Here is a 15,480-nt window from a genome sequence, read left to right on the forward strand (position 1 = left end):
TATATGATGGCTCTGCTTCTAGGTTCTCATAAAGGGCTGAGCATTTGAGATTTTTTTTTTAAGATTTTATTTTTTTATTTGACAGACAGTGAGAGAGAGAGCACAAACGGGGAAGAGCAGAGGTAGAGGGAGAAGCAGGCTTTCCACTGAGCAGGGAGCCCGATGTGGGGCTCCATCCCAGGACGCTCGGATCACCTGAGCTGAAGGCAGACACTTAAGGACTGAGCCACCCAGGCGCCCCATTTGAGATGTTTTGATCCTCACAGAGTATAAACCCCATTTTCACTTTCTCAGTTCTTATCGTCTGACGTCACCTGCTCCAGTTCAACAGGGATGATGCATATAGTGATTAATCCTTGTAATCAATACTTGTTGTTTTGTCCTTCTTTAAATTTCCCTGTGTATTAATTTCTGTCTCTTTAGAGTTGTATTAGGCTTGAAATGAGTATCCTAAGAGGGTAAATAACTAGATATTTGTGAATTCAAAGTACATAGTTGTATTTGTTTGTATTATTGAAAGGTATATAAGCAGTGGCCTAAATTAAAACTTGGACCATTATTTTTTGTCAGCCTTGTGTGATGCTACTTTAAATGAAGGAATAGCAGGGAGAAGTAGGCGAGTGGAAATAAAAAAATAAAATGAAGGAACAGAGAATTTACCTTAGTGACTTTGCATCAGAGGCAAAAGTCTGGATGAGGTAAAAGTTAGACAAAATCCCCAAGATGTATTGTCTTTTCTGTGTATCTGAGGATAGTTGACTCTTTGTTCCTAAGTGAAGTATTAAAAGTTAGGAAATTAAAATCCAGGGTATGACTCCTACTTTATTCCTTGGCAAAGTCTTTTTGTCTTTCTGGTACTTTATTTTTTATTTCTTAGAACCTTATAGACGAGGTTCTTGCAATTAGATAGATGTTTGTATAGAGAACATCCAGGTGATGTTTATATTAAGAGCTACCCCCCATCCCGCCGTCTTATCATCTGCAATTGATTTTAATATTTTGTTATAAACAGAGTTTACTGTATTGGTGCTAGAAATTGTTTCCCACTCTCCATATTTCAACTCAATTTCAGTATGGTCGCAATCTGCATATTCTGGAAGCTTTAAATACTTACATTATATTTGGAACCATAAAAGTGCCCGAGTTACTGATTTATAAACGTGTATATGTCACAGGTGTAGAAGAAGCTGAGAGGCCTGAACTCTCCCCCTTTCTTTGAATAAGACTACTGTTGCCGTGGTAATTGCTGAATTGGAAGCCTAGCGCTTTTAACTTTTGGCTTGTCCTGGGAGCTTAGAATGCACATCGTGACATCAGGAATGACTTGTCTTTGACTGTGGTGCGTCCTTCTAGCACAACAGATGTGCTGCCGTGAGGTCACAGATGGCTTCTCTAGGGAAGGGAAAGCATAACACCTTCATCCCACTCAACTTAGTACGTTGTACTCTGAGTGCTCACGAAATAAGAACTAGTGAGGTAATGGCATGCTTATGAAATTAGATCTACGGCAGATTATCATTACATATGTGGTAGACCAAGGTGGCCATTTAAAGGTTGGCAAAGCTGGCATCTGAGGCAAATAGGAATACTGAATTTATAATTAAGAAGTATAGTTTTAGGGGTGTCTGGGTGGCTCAGTTGGTTAAGCATCTGACTCCTAATCTCAGATCAGCTCTCGATCTCAGGGTCATGAGTTCAAGCTCTGCGTGGAGCCTACTTAAAAAAAAAAAAAAGTATAGTTTTAATATTAGTAGTGATATAACAGCAGAGGTGAGTATTAAAACAGCTTTTGTTCTCTTGCATTTTATTTTATATTTTAGGAGGAACTTTCTAGAACCTTTCAAATATGATCCAGTGTATGCAGAAAATTAAAAGACTAATCCATTGAGTCAGGTTTTCATAGAACTTAAATCATAGATATGGGCTAATATAACTTAGTTTTTTAAGCTTGTTTTAAACTCCAATCACGATTGGTTATATAGTTTGCTTACATATATATGTATGCGTGTAACTGTCTTACTCTATCCTATTAGCTTCAGATGTACATCATAATGATTTGATATTTTTATACATTATGCAGTGGTCTCCACAATAAGTCTGGTTACCATCTATCACCACCCAAAGTTATTACATTATTAACTATATTACCTATGCAGTACATTACATCCCCATGACTTATTTGTATTTTATAACTGGAAGTTTGTTTTTTTCCTAAAGATTTTATTTATTTATTTTTTGAGAGAGAGAGAGAGAGAGATTGAGTGTGTGAGTGAGGGGAGGGGCAGAAGGAGAGGGAGAGAATCTGAAGCCGACTCCATGCTGAGCGCAAAGCCTGACACAGGGCTCGATCTCACAACCCTGAGATCATGACCTGAACCTGAATCAAGAGGCAGATGCTCAACCGACTGAGCCACCCAGGCGCCCTGACAACTGGAAGTGTTGTACCTCTTTGTGCCCTTCACCTGTATCACCCTCCCCCCCCCCATAAACAACGGTTTGTTTCCTGCATCTATGAGTCTGTTTTTGTTTTGTTTATTCAGTTTTGATTTGCAGTCCCCTGATGACTATTGATGTCCATCCTTTCATGTGTTTTCACTTGCATGTGAAGCCATATGGTTTTTGTCTTTCTCTGTCTGACTTACTTGACTCTTTACCCATTTATTTTTGAAAGAGCTCCAAAGCATGTTGCATCTAGAATCAAGTTTTCAAACCTTTTCCTTCTGAAAACCTCTCTTCTTTGTTCTTCTAAAGCCTTTTAGGGCCCATTTTACTCTTTGGCTTTTTCTTTGTTTCTTTTTTCTTTTTTTGGACCAGTTTTCTTTTTAATCAAGATAAAATTCGTGTAACATAAAATTCACCACTCCAATTAGCCATTTTAAACTAAAATTCAGTGGTTTTTAGTATATTCATAATGTTGTGCAGTTATCACCACTGTCTAATTCCAGAGATTTTATCACCTGATAAGGAAACCCCATACCCATTCATAGTGATTCCCCATCCACCTCCTCCCCCCAGACCCTGGCAACTACTAATCTACTTTCTGTCTGTATGGCTTTGCCTATTTTGGACATTGCATATCAATATAATCATACAGTATGTGGACATTTATGTCTGGCTTCTTTCGCTTAGAGTAATGTTTTTGATTCATCTGGGTTATAGCATGTATAATTATTTCATTCCTTTTTTATGGCTGATTAATATTCCATTGTGTGGATAATACCACATTTTGTTTCTGCATTTATCAGTTAACGGACATTTGGGTTGTTTCCACTTATGGGAATTATGAATGATTGCTACTATAAACATTCGTATGCAAGTTTTTGTGTGACTGTGTAAGTTTTTAATTCTCTTAGGTCTGTACCTTAGGGTGAAATTGCTGGGTCATGTGGTAAATCTTTGTTTAACTTTTTGAAAATTGACCAAATTGTTTTTCACAATGGTTGCACCATTTTGCATTCCTACCAGGAATATATGAGGGTTCCTGTTTCTCTCCATGTTTGCCAGCAGTTGTTATTTTTCCTTTATTATTGTTTTTTTATTTCAGCCATTCTAGTGGATATGAAGTGATATCTCACAGTGGTTTTGATCTGCAGTCCCCTGATGACTAATGATGTCCATCCTTTCATGTGCTCATTGACCATTTCTATATCATCTTTGGAGAAATGTCTGTTCAAGTGCTTTGCCCATTTTTAAATGGGTCATCTTTTTGTTGTTGAATCATGAGAGCTCTTTATATATTCTGGATACTAGACCCAGTGATTTGCAAGTATTTTCTCCCATTCTGTGGGTTGTCTTTTCACATTAATGATAGTGTCCTTTGATGGACAAAAGTTTTTAATTTTCATGACATACAGCTTGTCTTTTTTTTTTTTTTTTTGGTGCTTTTGGTATCATATTTAGCTCTAGCTTCTGTTTAACTTCTAGTTCCAACCTCTTGATATCTTTAGACTTCAGACTTTTCCTCTAGTAGCTTTTTTCCCCCTCTTCAAATAATTATCTGCCCCAGTGACTTACTCCTTAGTCCTTCTTACTCCATAGGCCATTCTTGGGAAAAACTCAAAAGTCCTCAGTTCTAGGATAGCTTAAAGTACTTGTGAAAAAAATGGGTTGACTTTGAGAAGAAACTGGCAATTGGTGATTTTTTCCCCAGCTTTATTGAGCTATAACTGACATAGAACATTATATAAATTTAAGATGTATAATATTACCTTACATATTACCAAATGATTATCACCATAGCATTAGCTAACACCGCTGTCATGTCACATAATTACCATTTCTTTTTTGTGGTGAGAACATTTATGATCGCTATTGTTATTAAGGGCTTGGGAAATAAGTTAGAGCTTTGGAGTTTAGGAGAAAGATGGAGTGAACTTTTTATACCTTGATATGTTGGCAAAAAATTGTCACTGTTACATAATATTAATTCCAGTATAATTCTAAGATTGCAGTTTCAAGGTCCCTTCCTTGTAAGTACTTTTCTATCTAACCACATTGTCCGGGCAGGACCTAGGTAAACTATTGAAAAATTAGGGATAGCAAGATCTTATAGATTCGACACAATAAAGTAGATGACTCAGTGAACCAAAAGTAGTCCTTGAGTTTGGGACAAACGAAAGGAAACTTGAAATAATCAAACTGAGTCTTTACCACATTGTATGCATGAGAGTTTTCCTATAATTAGCACTAATTCTTATGCTATTGAAGACAATGATTGCTGACATTATTCTTTCATGAGATGCCTTCTTTTAGGATTTCTAGACTTCATAGATAAACGATCTTCATTTTTTTGTAAGTTATTTAGAGTATAGGGTTAGTTTTGTACTTTCCCTACTTCTACCCCATTTAGAAATGTCATGGGCACACTCCGTTTTTTGGCATCAAGAGATAATGTTTTCAAGAATAGACAAGAGTTCTGTGTCAGTGAAAACTCTGAGAAATCACGCTTTTTTATTTTGAATAATGCTTTTTAACTTTTAAGTGTGCATTTCACTTCAATTATCCCAGTTTCTTTTTTTTAGAGATATTTAACATTTTTCAAAATATATATTTAATTTCAAATGTTTCTTTCACCCTGAATTGAGAAACTTCTAGGCATTTATCCTAAGGCAGTAATGAGAAATGGGTTCAATGATATTTCTGCAAGGATACTTAGTGTAAATAGTACAAAACTGGATATAAACTAAAAATCCAACATAAAACATTGCTTCAGTAAATTATGGTGCCCATAGTCGTTCATTCAGCTGGTTGGCAGCCATTAAATTCATAATGCAGGAGGATACTTAGTGATGTGGGAAACTGTTTATAATATCTTAAAACATGAATTGCAAGACTGTGGACAGTGTGATCTCAGTTATTTAATGAAAGTATGAGCATGGAATAAATTTGAAGGCTATACTCCAACATATTAATAGTGGTTGTCTCTGCATGATAGGATTAGGAGCATTTTTTTTCTTGAAGGAATTGTATATTGCTTTTATATTTATGAAAAAGGTTTTTGAGTTCTGTGCCACAATGCTGATCATTTTAATAGCTTCATCTTGCATTTCAGATATTAAATACTTTGTCCTTTTTTCATTCTTGTTCTCCCACATGTATACTGTAGTTTTCCATGGTAGGGTACATAACCTCATCTCTATGTAGAATCTTGTATTCTTGGTGACACATTGTTAACTTTGTTTTCTTAGATTATGATACTGATGAGCCCAATGCTTATTTGGCCAGTGATGATTGCACATAACTTCTTGCAATCTCACTTAGTCACTCTATCAAAGAACTGGGTCTGTATGATAGAAATAAAAAGTTCTTCTGCAAAGGGTAATACAGTTTACATGTCTTCTCTTACTAAAGGTATTAATTTGCTAGGGCTCCCAAAAGCAGTGCCACAGCCTGGATTAAAACAACAAATTTATATTTTTTACAGTTCTAGGTCTAGAAGGCCGAGATCAAGGTGTTGCAGGTTTGATTTCCTTTGAGGCATCTCTCCTTGACTTACAATGGCTGTTCTCTTGCTGTCTCTTCACATGGTTGTTTCCTGTGCACATGCTCTGTTGTCCTAACCTCCTTTTCTTGTAAGGACACCAGTCATATTGGATTAAGACTACTCGAACGACCTCATTTTGACTTAATCACCTATTTAAATAAGGCCATTTCTCCAGACACACTCATATTATAAGGTACTGGGGATTAGGGCTCTAGCATATGAATTTGGGAGACACAATTCAGTCCATAGCAATATATGTCATTTATGATAAGTTTAATGACAAAGTGGTGTTGATGCAGTAAATTGTATTGTGTGTTATTAATGGTTATTATCAACTATTATAACATCCGTAAGAACTACAGCTGTAAATGAACTCCCTTCATATAAGGGAGAATGTAGGAGATTGTAGATGCGTTAGCAAAATTTTTGTTGTTAGAGAGTGCGAGTGGGGTTGGGGGAAGGATAGAGAGGGAGAGGATCTTTTTTTAGAAAAAATAACGTACAGTGTATTATTATTATTTTTTATTTTTTTATTTTTTTAAAGATTTTATTTATTTATTCGACAGAGATAGAGACAGCCAGCGAGAGAGGGAACACAAGCAGGGGGAGTGGGAGAGGAAGAAGCAGGCTCATAGCAGAAGAGCCTGATGTGGGGCTCGATCCCAGATCGCTGGGATCACGCCCTGAGCCGAAGGCAGACGCTTAACCGCTGTGCCACCCAGGCGCCCCGTACAGTGTATTATTAGTTCCAGAGGTAGAGGTCAGTGGTTCATCAGTTGCATATAACACCCAGTGCTCATTACATCACGTGCCCTCCTTAATGCCCATCACCCAGTTACCCCATCCCTCTACCCACCTCCCCTCCAGCAACCCCCAGTTTGTTTCCTATAATTAAGAGTCTCTTATGGTTAGTCTACCTCTCCGATTTCGTCTTATTTTATTTTTTCCTCCCTTCCCCTATAATCCTTTGTTTTGTTTCTTAAATTCCATTTATGAGTGGAATCATGTAATTGTCTTTCTCTGATTGACGTGTTTCACTTAGCATAATAGAGGGAGAGAATCTTAAGCGGGTTCCACGCTCAGTGCAGAGCCTGACTTGGAGCTTGATCTCACCACCCTGAGATCATGACCTGAGCTGGAATCAAGAGTCGGACGCTTAACCGACTCAGCCACTGAAGCGCCCCAACAGATTTTTTTTTTTTAATCACCACTGGAAAAGTATCTCAGACCCTATGACCTATTGACATTTGGGCCCATTTGTATATGAAGAATAGCAACTTCTGTAAGTATTAATAAAATATCAGTGATCAAAATAGGTATTTCAGGGACTGTCAAGTGAATAGAAATTAGAATTAAAGGGAGTGGAATTAAGGTTACTGGGAAAAAGATACAGAACAGTTTGCCCCCTGACATTTTGAACCTTCTAATTGTGGATTGTGCAGACCTGAAGGTTGGTTAGTTCTTTGTGACTGAAGTTCTGAATTTGTTGGGCTGGTATAGAGGAAATCTATTTATTGTTGAGTGTGGTTCTGGAGGTCGATGATTTATTTTTCTTTTGAGATTCTCAAAGGTAAGGTTTTGTTTTGTTTTTAATAATCTGCCTCACCTTTATATAGCTAAAACAACAATAAAAATTATTTACTAACACTTCAAATGTAAATTAATCATCAAGAATATCATTACATCAAATATTCTGAGAAATGTATTCTGTTATTTCTTTTCCTTCTCCCTCTAGTGGGCAGAAAATGTTTTGAAAATATAACAAGGAAGGGTTTATAAGTATTGGGCGGGTATATCACAATCCACAGTCTCAGCTTTTTAAAATTTAATACATGTTATTATTTCAGAATCATTAAAGAAAATGCTTTATTCCTTTCTAGGCATAATAATGGATCTTTGAATGTTGAAGATGTTCTTACCAGCTTTGACAATACAGGAAATGTTTGTAAGTTATATGTTCCCTTTGTGGAAATATTTTTAATGTTTTAAAAAGTGAATTTATAATTAGTGTTTTTCTCACTAATATTTATTATAGTGATGTGTGTGCATATGTGTATGTGTAATATAAACTCTCATTGTTTTTAGTTGTGAGGTAAGCCTCATATAAGATGCACCTACGAAGTGGGATAAGGCTATTTTTACACTTTGCAGTTGTGTGTGTGAGTGTGCGTGTGGGTTCGTGTGTGTGTGTGTGTGTGTGAGAGACAGAATGTAGGTCAGAAGGAACACTGGACTCTCTAGTACTATCCCTTTTGTTTCTTGTTTCCATTTTGACCTTCTCAGTTAATTCAACAGATGGGCTGTCTCTTTCTTCTTTGTTGTGTTTTGGGTACTTTCTTTTCCACTTCCTGCTTGTTCTCTTTTTCGCTATGGAATAAAACCAGAACATTTGTTTTCCTTGCTGTTAATACAATGCCAGAAGGTTTTTGTTTTATGCCGTATTATATTATAGAACATTGTCTTTTCATCTAAGCTTCTGATTGTCGTGATAGATTTCTCCATTGAGAGAATCATTTAAATAATTATCATGTCATATGATGAAAGAAATCAGCCAGGGGTATCTTTATATCTCTGTGTTAAACAATGTATGATGATCAGAGCTGTGTATTTCTTCATGTGTGTTACATAAGATATTTTTCTTAAGCTAGTGAATTATCAGTTTAATATGGCCTTTTTATTTTTATTTTATTTTATCTTTTAAATATGACCTTTTTAAATGTAAAAATTGTACTCAAATACTTTTTTTTCTTAAAGGAAATTACATAGCTGGAACTATTCTCTGAACTAAAATAAATAACATACTGTGCTAACAGTACTACTCTATCAGATGTCCTCTGATTTTAGATCTGCACAGAATAATGTTCAGCAATACTCAGGCAGTAATTTTGTTTTTATGCCCACATATGGCAAGCTTTTGATTATATATAAAAATAATTATATATTTTGTCACTAAGGAATCTATAAGTATCCCCAAATTATCCAAAAATATTTAAATATGGGTTTCTTTTTCATAGATAGTGACAGGTGTACCTTTTAGTTTCTACATGTTGGCACTTGCTAAATTCTTTCACACTTAGGCATATCTAATTTTATTGGGGATTAGGGCTAGTGGTGGTTGAGAAGACATTCTCCTTTAGTTCTAGGGTAAGGTAAAATAACATTAAGTCAGGCTTATGCATGTATAATTTAGGAACGTGATCCTAGAATGTTAAATGTGGAATTTTTGATTCAGTGATGTAAAGATCAAGCATTGTTCCCAGTGGCTCAGTATGAAATAGGGCCACTAGCTGGCAGCATTATGTAAAATAAAAATACATTCCTAAAGGTCTATGCTATTATTTTATACATGAATAACTGTCTTGTCCTTCTCTGACATTTTTCTCATCAATTTGTTCCACACCACCTTCATCCACCCCCAGTTGTTACATTGACAAATGGAAAAATAGCATGCAAAAGCTATTTTTTCACTGATGTATTGTTTGGTGGAAAGGTTTGAGTCTTTGGAATGAGACCTATCTACATTTGAATCTTGGCTCTGAAATTCATCTTGAGCAATTTATATTATGTCAATTTATATCAATTTATATTATCTCTTAGAACTGGATAGAATATATAGTAAGCGTGTAACATACACTTTATTCCTCATAGTTGACACTCAGTAAATGGAAGCTATATATTAATTATTACTGGTGATGAGTACCTCTAAAATGTCTTTCCATCTTTTTCTGATAATGAAGATAATATTATTAAGGGCTGTTCTCATGTTTTATTTTGATTGAACTAACAAAATAGATTAGATTACCAAAGTAGTAATTTATTAAAATATCTTGTCACAAATGTTGCATTAAAAACCTGAATATATTGCCAAGTGATAGATGTGGTGACAAAAGTAAAACCTGTTAAAACGTTGTTTGGTGTAACTTTTGTTATCCTCTTATTTTAAAAGAAAAATCTATACTGATATTTTACTTAATGATAAATTGGTAAAATCCTGTTACAATAGCGTAAATATTGATGATAACTTTTATATAATCTTTGCCAAGGCTTAAAGTGATCAGTGACTGAAAAAGTGATTTATCGCTTGATGCCCCAAATGTTTGATTTTACACCGATAGTGATATTAGGTTGAGTTTGTGACTAGAAACCCCAGGAGAGGGCGCCACAATCATAATTCTGTCTCACAGCCCAATATAATTGGAATAACTTGAAAAATAACTGTAAGTTTTCACCATGTAAACATACGAAGATGTATGCTTAAAAATTTCCATTTGATTTATTTCTCATGTATTCAATATATTCAGCAATTCGTTAATATAAAAAAAGGATTTTCCTGAGTTATTTTTGAGGGTTTTGTTTTGTTTTGTTTTTGGTCGTTTGTTTTTAAGTATCAGTTTAATTTTTATATTTCTGGCTTTAAATAAGGGAATACTTTTGATCTTGTTAATCTTGACAGCAAGAGTTCTATATAAGAATATCTATGCCTAAATCACCACTGTGGTAGTACACGATGGTACACTGAAAGATATTTAAATGAGAAAAATTTTTAATACTGTGAGAGAACCAATAGATGAAATTATTCATTTGTTTCAAGAATAGTTTCCAGGTTAATAAAACTTCCTGATAATAGAAAAAAATAACTAAAATATTGTATAGTTATGAAAACCTGATATGTGGATATATACAAAACACATATGGGTTTGTGTGTATATATATGTGTGTGTGTATAATTATATATATATATACACACACACAAAATATATTCATGGTTTAATAGAACCATTAATCTCAATTTTAAGTTAATTGTTGGAACCAAACAATGATTTTTTTCATTGCAAATTTTCAAAGATGAGAGGTTTAGTCTTACTTTCTGAATTTGTTCTCTAACCAAAAAGATATGGAAAAATCTTTAATTTTTTTTTTATTAATGATTTTTTATTATATTATGTTAGTCACCATACAGTACATCCCCGTAATTTTGGATAATAAATGAAACTTCTTGATAGTTTACTATTTCCTGATATATTAGAAAATATTTTTTTATATTTACCTTTATTATTTAGAAGCATTTTGTGCTTTTAAATGTATGACCTGTAAAGTGTTTTATATTTTTGAGCTATCCTTTCAGAGTTTGAATTCCTTCGAATGTTGTAAGAAGAAATTAAAAATGAATCTCATACAGTCATTTCGGCATAATGATTCATTGCTTCATAGAATATATTTGCTATTGTGGAAAACACAGTATTTTGAAAGCCAGGCTCCCTTTTTGCTTACCTCTATTTAGGAATAGGTATGCATATTTCATTCTTTGGGTTCTACTACTTTAGAACCTAGTTCCTTTGTAAATATCAGAGCTGCTCTCTGGAGAGGTTATGTCTGCTATTGATTCATCATGCCTGGAAAGAGGTGCCATCCTGCTACCTAGGGAGAAATATAGGATGGCATCCTTCATCTCAAACGAAGTGCTGGCTGCTTCTGTGTTTCACATAACAGGTCACTTGAATACTCTGGTAACAAGGGATTACTCTGCAAGCACCAGAGCTGATCGCTTGCTTCTGTTTTCCCTGTGGGCACAGTCTCCTTTCCGGCAAGTCCCTGCCCTCTAATCAAAGAAGCCCTGCTATGCTGTGTCTCTTCCAATCCCACTTTCTCTTTCTCCAAAGTCATCTCTTTCCTCTACTGAAATGAATTTTTTAAAAATGTGATTCTCTCCAAGGCTTAGTTGACTCAAATTTGGTTGTTATAGTATATAATATAACTATTTGGTATTTGTAAAATCTCATCAGTGCTTGGGGTTATAAATAACTTCATTTGGACTTTTTTTTCAGCACATCATCCTTCATTTGACAGAGAGGATGAGGTGATACTTCTTATCCAATTTATTGTGCACAATATGTGCAGTATAATATGTATAAACCTTTAAAGGGTAGGAAGTCAATAATAATATAGCACTGCAGTAACCTACTGTGAATCAGGATTCCCGGCTAACACTGCAGCTTAAATTTGGGGAATGTATTGGTAAGACCCCTTCTGCCATTCTTTGAAAAAAATCTTTTTTCTCCTGGCTGGGCTACATGACAGGGTGGTTGGTATCTCATAGTCTCCTGGAAAAATTTGTGGACCCTCTGCCTTGTATATTCCTACATGTGACAATGGTAATTCTTTTCCCCCCAGTGAATCCCAGGGCTGACCTGGACTTTTAATGCACACAGCTACAGTCTCCTGCTTCTAGATCCTTCCTATTGTCTGAGAATGGGACTTGTCTTGTGATGTATGCAAAACAGATCTCTTTCGGTTTAGTAGTAGTTATTACCTAAGGATCTTATGTATTCTAACTGCATTTGGGAAACCAAGAGAAGGTAACCATCTGTCAGGAAATATAGTCCAAGTTTTTAGTTTTTGTTTCATTTTTATTGTGTTACATAGTTAAGCCTGTAATATTGATGGAATATCAAAAGCTTCAGGTATGGGGCGCCTGGGTGGCGTAGTCGTTAAGCGTCTGCCTTTGGCTCAGGGTGTGATCCCAGCGTTCTAGGATCGAGCTCCACATCAGGCTCTTCCTCTAGGAGCCTGCTTCTTCCTCTCCCACTCCCCCTGCTTGTGTTCCCTCTCTCACTGGCTCTCTCTCTCTCTCTCTGTCAAATAAATAAATAAAATCTTTAAAAAAAAAAAAAAAGCTTCAGGTATATCAGCTTAGATTTAAAACTTTTTTCCTCATTCAAATAAAAGTGGATGTGTGCATGTATGTGTATATGTGTATAATACATTGCGCATATCCGTGTGTATGTAGATATACAGGTGTATGTATAGAATATACAGTGGATAAGGTACTTTGATTAAAAAATGAGAAATTTGGGCTTTTATAGACAATTGCTTTATTTTTAACTTAGTGGGTTCATGGAAGGATCATGGAATATGAAGTTCAGGTTTTTGGTTTTGCCATTTACTAGCTGTCTAGGCGAGTCTTTGAACACACCTTAACTCCTTATTATGATTGAATAAGAAACAATAACTTACAGTGTAGTGAACATAATATCAGGTAATGTGAGAGCTCTGTGTAGATTATGTGTGTATTAGCATTAATATCATCTGTCTTGTTTTTCTTTAACCTTTTCAATATATTTGAGAGTGGAAAATAACACAAGATAGGAAATATTTTTTAGTGTGTGCCATTCTTAATATTTTTACATTATTTTGTTATGTGAAAACATGGTGCAAAGCTCCGTAATTAAAACAGTGAGTGTCAGTGCAGAAATACACATATAAAGCAAAGTTTTAGAATAGAGAGTTCAGAAAGGCATATATATGTGATTTATCAAATGATGAAGATGGAATTTCAGTAGGAGAGGAAAGGATGGATACTTTCACAAATGGTGTCTGGTACCATTGATTAGAAACTTAGAAAAAATAGCAGAGCTGAATCTCTCCTTTATGTAATGTACCAATATAAATTTAAGTTGGATTAACTAAGTAAAAATCCTCACTCCTAGATATTTCAGATGAATAATTTTATAATATTAAAATAAGGAAGGGCCTTCTAAGTGTGACCCAAACCCCATGAATTTAAAGGTAAATGTATTGATGAAAGATTTAAAAAGCATCAAAAAAGTTGAAAGACAAATGATAAACTGATTATTTGTGACACATATGCAGACTAAGACGTATTTTTTTTGTTGAGTAAAGAGCTCCCACAAAACAATAGCAAAAACAGACCGGAAATCTATAAGAAAAAGACAAAACATAGCCAAAAATTAGGACAAGTTATTTCACAAAAGAAATACCAATGCTCTACAAACACATCAAATGATTATTTTACTAGGAATGAAGTAATGAAATGCAATTAAAACAGTGAGATATCATTTTTGTTCATCAAAAAGGCAAAGATGAGAGAAGATAGGCAGTAATCGGTGAATTATAGAAAAATGGGTCTTTTCAACTACTGTTGGTTGGAGGGTAAATTATTCCACTTTTAGAGGTGATCTGGCATATTTTTCGTAATTTTAAGTATCCATATCATTTTGACTAATAATTGCTTTTCTAACAACTAATGAAACCATTATAGAAAGATGGAAGGTAAAAGAATTCATTGTAGCACAGAGAACAATTGGAAAAAGCAACAATCTTTAATTTTAGATGACTGGTTGATTATGGATAATCCATATAGCTGCGCAAGATCTCTAAGTCATATTAGGTTAAAAAATCGCTTTAGGGAATATGATCTTATTTCTGCAAAATACATAGATACCCATTAAGTATATGTGTATGTATGTACATGCATAGAACTATATCTTAATGTTCATCATGTTTTGTTGGGGTAGGGTTACGGGTGATTATTACTTTCTCCTTCACACTTTCCAGTATCATTTGATTTTTTTTATGGCACATATTGGTTTTATAACTGGAGTAAGCAATGTTCTTTTCATTTTGAAAAAGAAAATAGGTACTCTTTAACTTCCAAATTGAGTATTAATTTTTTTGAATGAAAGCTGTGATAAAATCTCAAATAGCTAAGGACAGCTCTGTGGAAAACAGGAGCAATTCATTTTATCAGTGAAAAAATATGAAATATTTTGTTTTAAAATAGCATGTTTCTCCAAGGAGCTCACACCATGTTAGATGTCAATGTATTAGTCTCCCAATACTGTTACAAGATAAGAAATCAGAGATCAACTCATTCTAGCCCCATATTAGGTCGGGGGAGTATAAATAAGCTTAAAAGCTCCGTCAGTTGTAAAATATTTGGCTTGGGCATAGATAATTTATAAGTTTTGTTAAAAAATAAATTTTAAGTTTCAATGCATTATATAGTTTTTACGCAAGGGTAATGGTCAGTGGCCTTGAGACTGTCATAGGTCCCAAATCAGTGGGGAACTGGTGATACGCATCACTGGCTCTGGATTTAGCACTTTGCCCTGCTTTTTTTTTTTTTTTTTTTGAATTTTATTTATTTATTTGAGAGAGAGCATGAGAGAGAGAAAGCACAAGCAGGGGGAGGGGCAGAGGGAGAGGGAGAGGGAGAAGCGGATTCCTCGCTGAGTAGGGAGCCCGTTGTGGGACTTGATCCCAGGACCCTGGGATCATGACCTGAGCTGAAGGCAGACGATTAACCATCTGAGCCACCCAGGCGCCTGGCACTTTGCCCTTCTTGAGAATCACAGTGTACATGTAGTATGAAGTCTTTGTGAGAAAGACTTCGGGAGGGTAGGTTAGGAAAGATTTCTGGAGGGTAGGCTAGGTTTTTACATGGTAGTTTTCCTACCCATGTATCTCCAGCTATCTGACTTCCTAGCTCCATAGTTGTCAGGGCAGTTTTTTCTTTTGACACGATATTGGGTAAGTATGTCCCTAAGTCATAAACAGAGTCCTACTCATTTGTTATTACTATTTACCAGGGAAGGAACGTTTAGAAGACCTCTTGTTTTAGTTCACTTTTAAAATTTTTATTTGATTGAAAAATGGGCAGAGGACCTGAATTTACATTTTTCCAAAGAAGACATCCG

The 15,480-nt window shown here is 35.0% G+C and overlaps 1 protein-coding gene across 1 annotated transcript in view; it reads left to right on the forward strand.

The window, feature by feature from the left end:
* Positions 1-15,480, forward strand: part of CAMKMT (calmodulin-lysine N-methyltransferase) — a 381,062-nt gene that overhangs the window by 9,490 nt on the left and 356,092 nt on the right. The window contains exon 3 of the mRNA XM_045771589.2: positions 7,864-7,928. Coding sequence (XP_045627545.1) covers positions 7,864-7,928 — 65 coding nt within the window. The remainder of the gene's footprint in view (positions 1-7,863; positions 7,929-15,480) is intronic.

The sequence above is a fragment of the Ursus americanus genome, chromosome 7 (genome assembly GCF_024610735.1).
Source record: "Ursus americanus isolate L20-20 chromosome 7, mUrsAme1.1.p, whole genome shotgun sequence".
NCBI lineage: Eukaryota > Metazoa > Chordata > Mammalia > Carnivora > Ursidae > Ursus > Ursus americanus.